General features: G+C 44.0%; 1 protein-coding gene across 4 annotated transcripts in view; it reads left to right on the top strand.

The window, feature by feature from the left end:
• The first annotated feature begins 3,371 nt into the window (after positions 1-3,371).
• Sppl2a (signal peptide peptidase like 2A) overlaps positions 3,372-16,301 on the top strand; it is a 37,255-nt gene continuing 24,325 nt past the window's right edge. For 2 of the 4 annotated variants that reach the window (XR_013050731.1, XR_013050732.1), the window contains exons 1-6: positions 3,543-3,701; positions 9,087-9,206; positions 9,936-10,118; positions 10,571-10,660; positions 10,879-11,012; positions 13,088-13,239. Coding sequence is in view for 2 of the 4 variants with exons in the window: in XM_006986467.4 (XP_006986529.2) it covers positions 3,636-3,701; positions 9,087-9,206; positions 9,936-10,118; positions 10,571-10,660; positions 10,879-11,012; positions 13,088-13,239 (745 nt within the window). In the remaining 2 variants the exon portion in view is untranslated. Of the gene's footprint in view, positions 3,702-9,086; positions 9,207-9,935; positions 10,119-10,570; positions 10,661-10,878; positions 11,013-13,087; positions 13,240-16,301 lie in introns of all 4 variants that reach the window. The other 2 variants (XM_006986467.4, XM_006986468.4) reach the window with 2 other exon arrangements.

Raw genomic sequence — 16,301 nt, 5'->3', positions numbered from 1 at the left:
TTCCTGATTCACTAGGTCTAGGTGGGATTCACTGGGGATTTCCTATACTTCCCAGGTAATGCTGAACTTGCAGAATCAGGGGCCTGGTCCAGGGCTGCATGTTAAAAACACTAAACAAGGAAAGGTTTTCCAGCTTGGCCATTTATTAGATCTGGGAATGTTTTAAAAATCTGGATATATTGGTCACATCCAGATTAGCAGGATCTCAGTGGAGAGTGGAAGACCAGGTCAAACAACAGTGTCCTCAAAGGTTTCTAAAAGTGGCTGAGATTGAGGACCACTGCTCTGCAATCGTCCCCACCATGTGTCATCAGTATCCCCATGTGTCCTGCTGGCTGTCAAGGTAGTGCGAGGGTCAGGACAATGGGTTTCAGCTTCTCTTTTGACATAAATCTGGCAATTTCTTCCTTTGTAAAAATAAAACCCACTTGGCTCGCTCTGGGAGGGGGGAATGGACCTGCCTGGACTGAGTCTACCAGGTCAACCCCGGTCCTCGGGGGAGACCTTGATCTGGAGGAGGTGGGAATGGGGGGTGGGCTGGGGGGAGGGGTGGGCGAGAGGGGGAGAACAGGGGATTCTGTGGCTATTATGTTGAACTGAATGGTGTTGTAAAATAATAATAATAATAATAATAATAATATAAAAAAAAAATAAAAAATAAAAAAAAAATAAAAATAAAACCCATGTTTCCTACCCATTTCCTAGAACATAGGAAGGTTCTAACAGCAAATAATATCTTTACCATTGAGAGGATTTCTATGCACCAAACATATTTATAAACCAAGTTGATCTTCAATCTAATGACACTTCTTTTCTTTCTTTCTTTCTTTCTTTCTTTCTTTCTTTCTTTCTTTCTTTCTTTCTTTCTTTCTTTCTTTCTTTCTTTCTTTCTTTCTTTTTTTCAGAGCTGAGGACCGAACCCAGGGCCTTGCGCTTGCTAGGCAAGCGCTCTACCACTGAGCTAAATCTCCAGCCCTGACACTTATTTTCTATAGTTGGGTATTTACACATAGTTTCTGTAGAGAAGAAAAACATTTACCCAAACCACCCAGTACCCTTCCCCCTCTCTAACATATACAGGCAAAAGTACGTGCCACACAGGTGTACTTCAAAGAAACATTCAGTTTTTCCAGAAATTGGGGCATTAAACAAGAGTCCTTTACTCTCCCGTTCACATTTCTTTTTTCCTTCACTTTGCAGGGACTGTGAATGAGGAGGAAGCATCTTGGCAAAAGGATTAGAAAGAAACGTGCTGACAGGCGAGACCACACTCTTCTACTTTTCTTCAGGATCTTCCTCCTCTTTCACCTTTCAGAGAAACATTATTCACATAAGAATCATGACATTTTTACGACTGTGTGAAGAAGGCAGAGCAGGCATGACCAGCAACAGTTTTTAAACTCAAAAACCTACATAAGGCTGGCTGGATAGCTCAGTGGATAAGGGTGCTTGCTGTATAAGCCTGCCGATGTGAGGTCCATCCCCAGGACAGACAGAAAGATCTGCCTCCGTGTGTCTTCTGACTATGCACGCACATCATCCAGATACACAATAATAATAATAAGGAATTTTTAATTTAAAAAAACAATTGCACAGGGAAATTGAGAATGCACAAGGAGCTAGGCTATACCACAGGCAAGCACAAATTTTCCGACCAGGGGGATAATAATGTCGGCCAAAAAAACCAGAGCTCTTCAGACAGCTCTGGTAATCACTTCTGAGACTCACTAGGCAAAGGAGCACAAGAATAAATACTCCAGAATATTCAGAGATGAAGCCATCTGGCCCATTGTAGCCATTTTACTAGGGGGAACCCTGGTTTCCCTCGGCAGGAAGAAAGTATGTGCTCAGTCAGGATATCACTTCACTGTGCCCCTACCATCCCCACCCACCTACATACATTCACAATTGCGTGTCCCCAGCGTTGCACACGCATGTCCCCTCTCCCTCTCCTGCATCATCTATCCACCGCAGTCAAGGGCCCAGGGGAGGATCCTGGGAAATCAGTCCTCTCCTCCCGCCTCCTTCTCAGCTAAGCAAATCTGGTACAACTCTTTCCGGCCCATCTCTCTCCTCCCATTTCTTCCCGCAGGCACACTGTCTCAGAGCAGACACCCCCACTGCTCTGCCTGGGTCTGTCCCCTGGCTTCCACTTGGGCCCAGCTTCAATCTATTTGTGACCCCATCCGTCCTAGAGAGCTCCCCCAACAGAAACTGTGTGTCAGGGCAGCGTGGTTCTATTTACTCTTCACCGATCCCCACCACCCAGAGGACAGTCTCAAATTCCAAGCTATCCAACTCATTTATGTTTCATACTCTGCCTCTTCTCACATTTCACCTTCCACCACTCCTAACTTCAGAGTTCTGTAGTTCTGTAGTTTCGCCAGTGGCTCCCTTGGCTTCGAGACTAATGCTTCCTTCCTTCGTGGAAGTGGCTTTCCTCTTCCTTTGCCTCGTTGAAAGTAACTTACATAGAAATTAATAGTCAGTCGGCTACAGTCGGCCGAGGCTGGTGTTTTTCTTGGGCGCCTATTTTTACCTCCTTTGATCCGTGTATAGCACCGTTTTAAAAGTCCCTGTTTACCTTGACAGCGTTTGCTCACTACGTGTCCCTTGCAATGTCCCTCCCCTAGGTTAGCAGGAACACTGTCCTATTCAGTGTTTGGTATTAAACAGTCGTCCAACAAATATTTGACGGCCTAGTATACGCTGAATATTTTATGTGTATGGACAAAGTGGTCAACAAAGCAAAGCAGGACGCTTCCCTGCCATTAACTGGAGAGCAGCATGTGAAATACATAGATAAATGAGTATAAAAAAAGAGTCAGGTATGGTGGCTTATGTCTTTAATCTCAGCGCCTGAGAGGCAGAAGCAGGTAGATCTCTGGTTCTAGGCGTCTATAAGTGAGTTCCAGGGCAGTAGCCAAGGATGTGTAGATATGCCCTGTCTCAGTAAAGCAAAACAAAAACAAAAGCTATGAAGATAATAGCCGGGGCGGAGGTGGTGCACTCCTTTAATCCCAGCACTTGGGAGGCAGGGGCAGGTGGATGTGTGTGTTCGAGGCCAGCCTGTTAAACAGAGAAATCCTGTAATCCTGTCTCAAAAAAGGAGAGAGAGAGGAGAGAGAGAGAGAGAGAGAGAGAGAGAGAGAGAGAGAGAGAGAGAGAGAGAGAGAGAGAGAGAGAATAAATCACAGTATGAAAGTGAATAGAGAAGTGACATGTAAGCCGCTAAGGTCGGTGGGTCTCCACGTGTAGGAAAATAGAGAAGCTAAGGACAGAGACGACAGCAGAGAAGTTTTGGTTTGTGCTTCAAGCGTGGAGAACGGCCCTGTCTGGTTTGCATCTTTACGAAGGTCGCTCGAGTCGGCGACGTGGCCGAGGCCGGAAGGGAAACTGAAACCCGAAGCTTCAGTGGCTCGCAATGGGCGGCGGCCGCAGTCAGAGGGAACCGAACGGGAACCGGGGATTTACGCAGTTAAAAAGGCTGTTCCAGGATCTGAGCCCGGAGCGGCCCGTCCGCCCAGTGTCCCAGCCCAGCGCTCGGCGGGAGGGGCCGGAAGAGGAAGTCGGGGCTGCATCTCGGAGGTCCGGGTACCGCCAGCGCTGCCCGCGCCCCGCTGCCCGCCCGCGGGATGGGGCTGCTGCACTCGCTGCACGCTCCCGCGGTCGTCCTGCTCTGGAGCTGCCTGCTGGGACTGGTGAGAGCCGCACTCCCCTCCCCTCCGCTCCGCTCTCCCCTCCCCTTTCTCCCGCTCCCTTTCCCCTCCCTCCTCCCCTTCCCCTCCCCCCTCTCCTGCCCTCCATCCAACCCCCACCCCTCCACCCCCGCTCCGGCCCTCCTACTGTGCACACCCGCGGGTCCCAGCATTCCTCACCCCGCTGTGCCCAGAAATCCTGCGAAATACCCACCCCGGAAGAAACCCGCGGGCTTCAGGGGCTTCTTTCACCTTGGTCCTGAAGCTCTCTCTCTCATTTTTTCAGCGTGCCCGCACGTTTTCTTTTTAATTGAAAAAATTCACTTCTGTTTTGTTGAGTAGCCCTTCTTACTGCTGCTTTTTACCCGGGGGGGGGGGGGGGGAGCAAAACCGGGGTGGGGTGGGGCGGCAGGGACTGACTGGGTTCCAGGTGTTAGCGTTCTGGAGTGCTCTTTAGTTTTAACTGCGCTCACATACGTATTTCTCTCTATAACCTTGTGACTATCTGTATGCTTTCCTTCCATTCCAGTACAGTTCTGTCTCTGTAAGGTGCGTGTGATTATACTGTGGGGATTTATTTTGTGCTTTTGTTTTCTTATGGGGATACTTTAAAATCCCTTTAAAAAGAAAGTATGAAAGTGGCCTTGGAGGTTTTTAGTTTGAAGTCTAAAGGGGTAGAAGTCTAGTTAGGAAAAAATAAAAGATAGGTGCACACATACCCATATTTGCAAAAATAATGTTTTAAAGTTCAGCATCAAGTAATTTGAGTTCTAATTGGTGACCAAGAAGCTGGCTTTCAGTAGTTCAGATTTTGTTTCTGTTCACTTTCTTTTCTGGAGTTTCAGGTTGGAAACATTTATCAGTGTTGTTTGCACAATGTTGTGTAAACAGTGTATGTAGTCATTTTCCGGAAAAACTAACTTCTCTGGAGAAGACTGTTTTATTACTCTTGCTTTAAAGGGTCAGCGAGAAAGTCTAAACTCAAAACTTTTTTTTTTTTTTTTTTTTTTTTTAAAGTAGCCTTTGGTGTTCTGGATCATACTGGAGAGAACAATACAATACAAGAAGTATTTTTAGCCGGGCGGTGGTGGCGCACGCCTTTAATCCCAGCACTCGGGAGGCAGAGCCAGGCGGATCTCTGTGAGTTCGAGGCCAGCCTGGGCTACCAAGTGAGTCCCAGGAAAGGCGCAAAGCTACACAGAGAAACCCTGTCTCGAAAAACCCAAAAAAAAAAAAAAAAGAAGTATTTTGAGGGGAGAATAGCAACACAGTAGCATTACTTTATGTCTTTAAGGTGTGTGCTGAGTAATCAGACCAGTGACTTTTAAGTCCCAAAGAACAACTCGGAGGGTATGTAAATGTCCTGAATCTATAATTTATATGTTAAACTTAGCACTCATTTTATTGAGCCTCTCAAGATGATTAAGAAAAAAATGTTTACATACTTATATCATAGTAATCCTTTCTCAAGATAAATCAATATTTAGCACAGTAATACATCAACTCTTGATAAACCACATTGTCAGGTTTACATACTTATATCATAGTAATCCTTTCTCAAGATAAATCAATATTTAGCACAGTAATACATCAACTCTTGATAAACCACATTGTCAGGCGGTGGTGGCACATGCCTCTCCCAACACTCTGATGGCAGAGACAGGCAGATCTCTGTGAGTTTGAGGCCAGCCTGGTCTACAAAGTGAGTTCAAGGACAGTCAAGGCTACACAGAAACCTTGTCTTGAAAACACAAAACCAACAAAAAGAAGTGATAACCCACACTGTGGTTGTTAGTAGAGAACTTGGAAGATCTAACGGTGTAGATGCATAGGGTCATGGGTTACATATTTAGCAAACCATCTTTAAGTACTGCCCTGGTGGTGTAAGTACTTGCCCCACACCACCCCTGCCTTTTTTTCTGAAACAGGGTCTTGTGTAGCCTAGGCTGACCTTGAGCTACCCAAGAATGACCCTGAACTTCTGATTGTCCTGAGTGCAGGGATTACAGGCGTGGACCACCAAGCTCAAACCCAAGGCTTCATGAATGGTAGACGAGCGCCCTACCAACTGAGCTTCACCCCTAGCCTTCTGAGGAATAAGGGTATTTTTTTTTAATGGTTGGGGGTGGGTGGGTAATATGTTTCCGTGGTTGCAACTTTAAACATATCCCTTTTCTGGACAAACTGCAAGGTTTCCAACTACTTTTGTAGTAGTTTTGCTCCTGATACTCATTGTAAGGCTCAACTAAAAGCATCCAGGAATACCTGTGTGATCAAGTTTGAATGTCCTGCTACGTGGACATTGCCTCTTTCAGGTTAGTCCTTTAAACTCAGCTTCCCACACAGTCAGAGGTTGGACAAAATGAAGACAAATTCTGTGCCAGAATGTACCATGCGTTGCTTTTAGCCTGATTCCAAACAGAGTCATCATTCCATCTCTAAGTTCATGAGCTGCCTTTTTGCTGTCCACATTGCTGTCAGCATTCTGCTCTCCTGTTCTTTCCACAGAATGGCCCTGTTAAGCTCTTTTTACAGCTTTGTAGACTTTCTCTAGCCTGCTCCTCCAAACTTCCAGACTTCTCCTGCAAACTAATGTCAGTGGCTTATGAGCCATAGCATCAGCTATAGTCATAAGCAATGATCTTCCTTCATGGTACCAGTTTTCTGTGTTCATTAGCTTCCTGTCACTATGACAGAATGCCCGAGAAGTCACCTTAAAAAGAAGAATGAAGCCGGGTGGTGGTGATGCACACCTTTGATGCCAGCATTTGAGAGGCAGAGGCGGGTGGAACTCTGTGAGTTCGAGGTCAGAGAGTTCCAGCTAGGGTTACACAGAGAAAGAAACCCTGTCTCAAAAACCAACTGAACATATGCTTTAGCTACCAAGGCTACTACGTTTTGTTTATTTTGTGTGTGCTTGTGTGTATCTGTGCACACGTGCTCTCCTGTGCCACGGCCCATGGTGGAAGTCAAGAGTTCACCTTGCAGGGCTTTGTTTTCCATCATGGTTTCCATGTGGGGCCCAGGTGTGGAGCGCAGGTCATTAGGCTTGGTTGCTTGTGTTTTCACCTGCTGGCCCATCTCCCTGGACCTCTTCTTCCTTGTGGATTTAGAGATAAATGTGTTCACAGAGAAGACGGGAAGAACCCATATTGAAGGAGGTGGGTGTTGGGAGCAATATTCTAAACATTTGAGGATGTCTCTGCATGCCTCCTGACCCCCCCCCCCACACCTTTTCTTATTATTCTTTTCTTTCACTCTGTCCCTTTTCTCTGTCTTTCTAGGCAATGAGAAATAAGACAAAAGGAAAGTATTCTAGCTCTTTTTTTTTTTTTGGTTTTTTTTTTTTTTTTTTTTTTGGTTTTTTTTTTTTTTTTTTTTTTCGAGACAGGGTTTCTCTGTAGCTTTGCGCCTTTCCTGGAACTCACTTGGTAGCCCAGGCTGGCCTCGAACTCACAGAGATCCGCCTGGCTCTGCCTCCCGAGCGCTGGGATTAAAGGCGTGCGCCACTACCGCCCGGCTACTAGCTCTTTTTAAAGTTATTTTTTATTGTCTTATTTCTTTATGGGGGGGGCATGTATGCCAGGGCATATGTTTCATGCTCAAGGACAACTCATGGGAGTCATTTCTCTCCCTCCTCCATGTGGGTCCTGGGATCAGACTCAGATTGTCATTTTTGGTGACAATTGTGGGTACCAGCTGAGCTATCTGGCCTGTCCTTCTAGCTCTCATTTATGTTATTTTGTTTATTTTTGATTGTTTGTTTTGAGACAAGGTCTCTGTATGTATCCCTGGCTGTCCTGGAACTCAGAGAAATCTTCCTGCCTCTACCTCTCATGCACCACCACTGCCTGGCTTTCATTCTTCTTTTTTATTTTTTTTTTTTATTTATTTTTTTTTTTTGATTTTCGAGACAGGGTTTCTCTGTGTAGCTTTGCGCCTTTCCTGGAGCTCACTTGGTAGCCCAGGCTGGCCTCGAACTTATAGAGATCCGCCTGGCTCTGCCTCCCGAGTGCTGGGATTAAAGGCGTGCGCCACCACCGCCCGGCTCTTTTTTATTTTTTGAGACAGGATTTCTTTGTGTAGCCTTGTTTGTTGTTAGAATCTTAGATGGTTTTTTTTGTTTGTTTGTTTGTTTTTTTTTTAAATAAAAAAACCCAGAGCCAGATATCAGGGTGAAAGCTGAAAGACCAGAAATGCAGAACAGCCAGCCACTAGTTCTTACCTCTATGAAATCCTCAGGCTAAAGAGATTAAGTTCCTGTTTCCTCACATCTTATATACCTTTCTCTGCCCAGATATAACTTCCTGGGATTAAAGGCGTGTGTGCTTCCTGGTACTGGGATTAAAGGTTTGTGCTGCCACTGCCTGGCTCTGTTTCCAGTGTGGCCTTGAACTCAAAGAAATCCAAATGGATCTCTGCTTCCAGAGTGATAGGATTAAGAGTGTGTGCTACTACCTTTAATCCCAGCACTCGGGAGGCAGAGGCAGGTGGATCTCTGTGAGTTCGAGTCCAGCCTGGGCTATAGAGTGAGTTCCAGGAAAGGTGTAAAGCTACACAGAGAAACCCTGTCTCAAAACAAAACAAAACAAAACAAAACAAACAAAAAACCCTGTGTGCTACCACTGTCTGACCTCTATGTCTAATCTAGTGGCTGTCCTCTGATCCTCACACAAGCTTTATTAGGGTACACTATATCACCACATTGGCTGGTCTAGCTCTGTGGCCCAGGCTGGCCTCGAACTCACAGAGATCCACCTGCCTCTGCCTCTGGAGTGCTGGGATTAAACATGTGTGCCACCATCGCCCAGAAGGCAGTTTTTCTCTTAAACTCTGCATTGGTGTATTTGGGTAGGCAGTTGAAAGCTCTTGAAGACTTGAGTGAAAAAGCTTTATAATTCAAGGTGATTATCTTATACAGATAATCCTTAAAAGTACCCCTGCATCTCCTTAGCCCTAGGGAGAGGTAGTAGTAAAAACCTGACGGTGGGACAGACAGGATTTGAGCCCACCCTTCTGCATGGATGTGAACAATGAAGTCATAACTCATAAAGGAAGGAGCAGGAGGAAAGTGTCAAGCTGAGAAGGCAGAGTGGCATTATTACATCACAGCAAGAACCCTCCCAGGGATGTGGCCCTTCAGACAAGGGTCATAGTTAATCTTGTAAGAAAGTGACCCATCTTCCTCACAGAATGAGCTCTAGACAAGCGTGAATAGTTTCATTATTCCTCAGCTATTTAAATAAGAGTAATAAATAAACTCATCAGAGGACTTGCCCTCTTTAGGAAATGTGATCAAACCTGCGTATAAATAGTTTTATTAAGATCCTTAATTGCCGGCAAGCCTAATTATGACCACCCTCACGAAAGCTGTTGTTTTTATCTTAGACAGCTGCTCAGGAAGCCATCCTGCATGCGTCTGCAAATGGCACATCTTCACTTTCCAAGGACTATTGCATGCATTATAACCCCAAATGGACAAGGCTTCCAGGTTCCCTAGAAAATGCAGTAAGTGAAAAACATGATAATTATTCATAATAATATTGAATCTGAGTAATAACTGTATTTTAGGGTTATGGTATTTGGTGATTAAAAAAAATACTTCATTGACTTTAGTCAAGTGTTTTCCTCCCCATAAAAGAAATGATTTAGGGAATTTTTTGTTTTTTCCTGACAAGGTCTCACTAAATAGACTTGACTAGCCTGGAACTCACTATTGTCAACCAGGCTGGCCTCAAAGTCTTGGAGAACTGCTTGTCTCCGCTTCTAGATTGCTACCATTAAAGGCATGGGCCACTGTGCTGGGAATGATCAAAGAAAAATTTTTATTTATTTTTACTTTATGTATATAGGTATTTCGCCTGCATGTATGTCTTTATATCACATGCATGCCTGGTGCCTGCAGAGGTCACAAGATGTCAGATCCCTGGAGTTACAGACCGTTGTGAGCTGACATGTGGGAGCTGGGAATTGGACCTGGGCCCTCTGGAAGAGCAACCAATATTCTGAGTTGCTGAACCATCTCTCTGGCCTCAGATTTAGGGAATTTTGAAATTCATACCTCTGATCCTTGCGATTTGTCATAAAGTTGGGTTTGTTGGTTAACTCAGGCCTAACAAGTGAGTGACATCCCAGCCCCTGAAGAACACTGGACTAAGTCCGTGTTGGTGTTTCATCGCTGAATGCTCTTAGGTGAGGTAAGGTATCTGTCTTATGAAAAACCTTTCTTCTTGGCAGACTTCTCTTAGCCTGATGAATCTGACTGGAACGCCACTGTGCCACCCTTCTGATATTCCTCCTGATGGCATAAAGAACCGAGCAGTGGTGGTACAATGGGGAGCCTGCCATTTGCTTGAAAAGGCCAGGATTGCACAACAAGGCGGAGCTGAAGCCCTGCTGATTGCCAACAGCAGTGTCCTAGTAAGTCCTGTTGAGTCCGGGACATCAAGTCTCCCAGGAACCGGGTTAACTCTGTGTGTGTATTCTAGAAGCCAGGTTTTTAATAATCTTGTGGATTATTTCTATCAATAAGCATTCTAGATTTATTAATAAAACACTCTAGTCAGAAAGATTTGTCGTTTTTGCTGTATTTCTAGAGTTGAGATGACTTGGAGTCGTAGAGTTGAGACACATATATAGGTATGCTGTGTGTTTATACAGTGTCTGCCCCATATGATGTCATGGGAGTATATGTCTGTCTAAGTTCATGTTAAAAGGATTTTGTTTTGAGAACACATATATTATTAAGAATGAATAGTGAAGCTTTGTTTTTATGATTCGATATAATATTTGCACTTTGTATAGTCGTATGTGTGATTTTTATCCTGTAAATGTATTAGTAGTTAATCAAGTTTCATATTTTTTTCTTATAGCTTCCTTCCTCAAGGAACGGATCTGAATTTCAAAATATGACTATACTAATTGCAGTTATAAGCCAAAAAGACTTTAGAGATATGAAACAGGTAAGTTACTAATTGCACATTAGATGTTTATAAATGGTACAGTTGTTTCCGTTCAATCCTTAATTTTGATTATCCCTCATCCTCCACTTGCTAACAAGAAGCTTGCCGGGCTGAGTAAAGCCTCCAGGTGTCCGGTCTTCTCCGCTGTCTGATGAAATGTAGATGTTGCTGCTGTTCGCTAGGAGACTCATCCCTGTGTTTGTCACTTTGCCCTTCAGACTCTTGGAGATAACATTACCGTGCAAATGTATTCTCCATCCTGGCCTAACTTTGACTATACTATGGTGGTTATTTTTGTAATTGCTGTGTTCACTGTGGCATTAGGAGGATACTGGAGTGGACTCATTGAATTGTAAGTTTAATTAAACTTTTTATGGCTTCCTGATAAATGGTTTTATATAATGTTTCATGATAATCTTAATAACAAGACTACTTACATTTTTCACCTGAGTATATAGTGCCATGAAGGCCATTAAGACCAGATTGTAGGGTTGTCTTTTTTTTTTTAAAATAGGAACGTTGTAGACACCTGAGTTGTTTGTTCATAGGGAGACACTTACCTCACACCACGTACTCTATGGAGGCTGGTGAGATACTCAGGGGATAAGTGGTCACTGCACAAGTGTGAAGACCCGAGTTCAAAGCCCTAGAATTCATACAGAGCTGGACACAGTAGTGTGTGTCTGTAATCCAAGTGCTCCTGCAGCAAGATGGGGATCTGTGGCAGCTCGAAGGCCGATTAGACCTGTCTCACACAGGGAAGACGTGGGTCAAGGACTCACACCCGAGGTCGTCTGACATCCACACATCTATTGTGGCAGGTGTGGATTCGTACACGCACACACAGCGGCAGTTTCACGGTGTGAGCAGGGAACATGGCTCCGTGGTAGAGCTTTGGCCTGGTGTGTTGAACACCTTTGGCCTGGTTGTGTGAACCACTGCACTCCCGAAAGAGTACAATTAATGGTAATATGTAATGTATATATCGGGCAGTTCGTTCCCTTTCAAGAAATGGTTTTATGAAAGCCATGTATGGTGGTGATTCATGCCTGTAATAATCACAGCACTTGAGAGGTGGAGGTCATCCTTGGCTACATACTGAGCTCTACACCAGCTTGGGCTACATATGACCCTGTCCCAATGCACTGCCCGCCTCCCATCCCACCCCCAAAAAATTAAGTGCTTTCTATCAGGTATGGTGGTGCACACCTGTAGTCCCACTGCTCGGGAGTCTGAGTCAGGAGGATCATGAATTTGACAGTGCCCTCCCTGGGTTACATATTAAGTTTAGGGCCAGCTTGTGCTACATAGCAAGACTGTGTTTCAGAAGGGGGACTGCTCATACACTTTAAGATGTGGAATATGAATATGTGAATCATTATGACTTGCATGTCTACTACTGTAAATATTTTTTATTTATTTCTCAGTGACAGATACCAAAGTCTGGCGCCTTTTCCCACTTAGGTACCACATTACTAAAACTTCTGTTAATGCCCCGACATCCTGATCTGGAGTTCTAGGGCAGGTGTTGGTGTCTCTGCACCAGCTCTGCCCTGTCTCCAGAACACATGTCTAGAGTGGCAGATGCCACACACTTGTGACCATGACAGTCATCTGTAATTTCCCAGTGGGAAAGTAGTGTGTTGGTTAACAGTTGCAAATGTGAAAATGTTATTCAGTCTGAAATCTGCAGTGAGCCCAGATCTAATGATCAGGGCCTGAAGATACCCAACAGGAAGTTGAACTGGGCAGAGGGGAGGGAACTAGGGCCGGGAACCCGGGGTCAGTTCTGTGTCAGCAGGAAGAGACTGTTGGGACAGCAGAGACAGTGAGTGGTCTCCTTACCAAAGCCACTGGCTGCTCTTTTCTCCTGACACCATCTCTGCCCTGTGTTAGTGAGGTGATACTTGGGAGAATTCACAGAATGTAACATGACAGGACCGTGTCTGGTAATTTAAAAATCCTTCCAAATGCATCCAGGAGCACAGAATAGACATATAGTAAATACGAGTCTGCTCATAGGAGAATTTAAAGTTTATACTTGAGAAGAACTAGTTTTAGACTTTATGTAGGTTGATAATATTGTTTATAAGTTTGTATCTTATGTATTATGTCGACATAAATAGCTCTCCAAACTTGGTTGTCTGAGCACCCGCAAACATTAATTTGTTAATATAATAAATGTCAACTGTTCTAACAGTTTTGTTTTCATTTTAAAAAAATTCATATTTCAAAGTTGTGTAATGACAGATTATCTCTGGAGAGTAGAGATATAGGATGTTTTAGTTTCTAGATTAAATATTTCTTTTTGGTACTTTTTAAAGTACATTATCTTTGTGATTAAACTTAAATTGGTGTTGGAGAGGGATTTTTAAGAAATAACTGCGCTTGGTAAAGGCTTGCTGATGTGTGTGTGCATTTGCGCAGGGAAAACATGAAGACAGCGGCCGATGCCGACGACAGAGAGATGAGGAAAAAAAAGGAGGAGTATTTCACCTTCAGCCCTCTGACCGTGGTTGTGTTTGTGGTTATCTGCTGCGTAATGATCGTCCTACTCTATTTCTTCTACAAGTGGCTCGGTAAGACACCGGGTTTTCCTGGCAGCGGGATCAGGACCTATCCCTGAGCGCGAGCTGGCTTTTAGGAGCCCATTCCCTACAGAGGGACACCTTGCTCAGCCTTGATGCAGGGCGAGGGGCTTGGTCCTGCCTCAGCTGAATGTACAGGCTTTGCTGACTCTCCATGGGAGGCCTTACCCCTTTGGAGGACAGGACTGGGAGTGGGGCGGGGGGAAGGTTGGTGGAGGGGAGCAGGAGGAGGGCTGAGAGGGGGATCTGTGGTTGGTACGTAAAATGAATAAGAACATTTCCTGGAGAGATGGCTCAGCCATTAAAGGCGAGGCTTACAACCAAAAATATAAGAAACTGAGTTTTATGTGTGCTGCATTGAGCATATATCCCCCCCCCCCGACTCGATTTACATTGCTAGATTTGTCTTTCCCTTTAAAACATTCATCTGAAAATTATGTTAAATAAAAAAATCTCACGCAAAAAACAAGTAATTTGCTTAATGTACAAAAAAATGTCAGGCTTCAATTACTGAGATATTTTAAAATTCAAACAAAAATAACCACACACACACACACACACACACACACACACAGGCTTACTTATATATCCTCAGAGGCTGAGGTAGGATGAGTCATGTGGGTGTGAGGCCAGTCTGGGATACATAGTAATTTCTAGGCCAACCTAGGCCATAGAATTGTGTGTAAGACCTTATCTCAAAATACTAAATTATTGGGGCTAGAGAGATGGTTCAGCTGTTCAGAGCACGTATTACTGCTCTTGTGAAGATCCGAGTGTGGTTCTTAGCACCACGTCAGGCAGTTCACAGGCAGCTGTCACGGTAGATCTCCAGGGAGATCCGGTACCCCTGGGCTCCTTGTAGCACTTGTACATACGTGTGCATATGTGCATACCCATATGCAGGGACACATATATACACATAATTAAAATAAAAATAATTTTAAAAGAGGACATCTATCCTACCCTAAAGTATATTTTCATTTCTAATGAGAAATTTTCTTGAATTTATTACATTTACCTTGTTTACAAGGGAAACTTTTGATGTGAGAAGAAAATCATTCTACCTCCTAATTATCCCAGCACATAGTACTAAATTAAGATTGGCCAATGTCTTGTGTAGTATTCCGAGATTTTTGTTTACCCAAAATGAGTCTTCATGGCTAAGATGGCAGCTACTTCCTAGTATGTTATAATAATGGACGGGATTGTACTGAATCGCCAAGGCTTCCCTCGCCATTCTATAATTAAGATATACTTAGGAAAATAACTGGTGTTCATCTTGAGTGTGCTTTCCCATAAACTTCTTACATTTAAAACAAAACTAACTGGAACTATGTTATGATAATAAAGTTCCTCTTCATGTGGGATCATTTTCTAAGTAGTAGTACACTATGGGATGAGGCACTAAAGTGCCGTAATGGCCTCAGGAAACATGCTCCCTACCAGACTGTGAAGACCTGGGCTGGGCAACTTGGCAGAAGCTATACCAAAATCCAGTTGACAGTCCATGAAGCGTCTATCCTACTGTTCCTCTTACCACACATAACCTATGATCGCAAGTGGTGCATGCACTGCGCATGCACTTTATATACATCCACTTACCTCATCCTTACAACAGACCGGTGTGCTTCTCATGAACTTGATGTGGTAGATATGAGCACCAGGGCACTTAGAGCGGCTCATCCAGCTTCACTCAGAACCTGGACACCCCAAATTTACTGTACTGAGACCAGTCTCTGTTTCTCACTCCACCACTGAGCTACAGTCTTCTCAAATCAAATAGACTTTGAAAATTGAGGTGCAGCTTGTTTTTCTATCACAATATTTTCTAGAAAATTCAGAAGAGAAACATTGTAAGGTATAATAACCCCACCTCCTTTATAATAACAGAGGTAAAATACCTTTAAATAATTTTCAAGTAAATCTGGCTAATATAGAATGCTTGTCAAATTTTACTACCTTGGTATCCCTATTGCAACAAAGGAATTTCTTTGAATGGATTTGAGCGTGTGTGTGTGTGTGTGTGTGTGTGTGTGTGTGTGTGTGTGTGTGTGTGTGTGTGTGTGTTTCCCTTTGAGGTAGCATCTTGCTGTATAGTTCTGGCTAAACCAGTACTTTCTACACAGCCAGTCTTGAACTGGTAGCTACCATGCCTGGCTGGATTTGTTTTTGTTTTTTATTTTGGTTTGTTTTCTTGTTTTTGTTTTTTGAGACAGGATTTCTCTGTGTAGCTTTTGGAGCCTATCCTGGACCTCGCTCTGTAGACCAGGCTGGCCTTGAACTCAGAGAGATTCACCTGCCTTTATTAATAGTTTAATTCAAAGCCAGGCCCAGCGGCACATGCCTTTAATCCCAGCACTAGGGCGGCACAGGCAGGCGGATCTCTACAAATTTAAGCCTACATATGTATATATAGCAAGTTTCAGGCCAGGCAGGTCTACAGAGCAAGTTGCAAAAATTTTTGTTTCTTAATCCAGCTGGGGATATAACTCAGTTAGTAGAGTACTTGCCTAGTGTGCACTAAGTCCTGGGTTCAATCCCAGGTGTCAAATACTGGGTATGGTGGTGCACACCTGTAACCTCAGCACTTAGGAGGTGAGACAGGAGGATCAGAAGTTCAAGGTTTTCAAGGTCATAGCAAGTTCAAGGCCAGTTTGAGCTACCTGAGACATGTCTCAAAACAAAAACGGTCTGGAGGAATAGCTCAGTTGGTAAAATGCTTACTATGCAAACAAGGCCAGAGTTTAATCATAGAACCCATGCAGAAAAATCCCCACGTGGTGCCATAGTCTCGTAATTCGAGCACTGGGTAGGTAGAAGCGGGTTGACCCCTGGAGCTTGCTGGCCAGTCAGGGCAGTCTGCTTGGCAAACTTCCAGGCCAGTGACTCACCCTGTTTCAAAAATAAAGCAAACAGAAGAAAAACAAGACATCTGAGGAGTAAAACTATGGTTGTTTCCTGGCCTCTACACATATCCAAATACACATACCTATGTATGTATGCACTTACATACAAACACACATACACATATGCACAAAAGTTCATCAGTCCTT

This window comes from Peromyscus maniculatus, chromosome 4 (assembly GCF_049852395.1).
Source record: "Peromyscus maniculatus bairdii isolate BWxNUB_F1_BW_parent chromosome 4, HU_Pman_BW_mat_3.1, whole genome shotgun sequence".
In the NCBI taxonomy this organism is placed as follows: Eukaryota; Metazoa; Chordata; class Mammalia; order Rodentia; family Cricetidae; genus Peromyscus; species Peromyscus maniculatus.
This window is presented reverse-complemented; position numbering and strand designations above follow the sequence as displayed.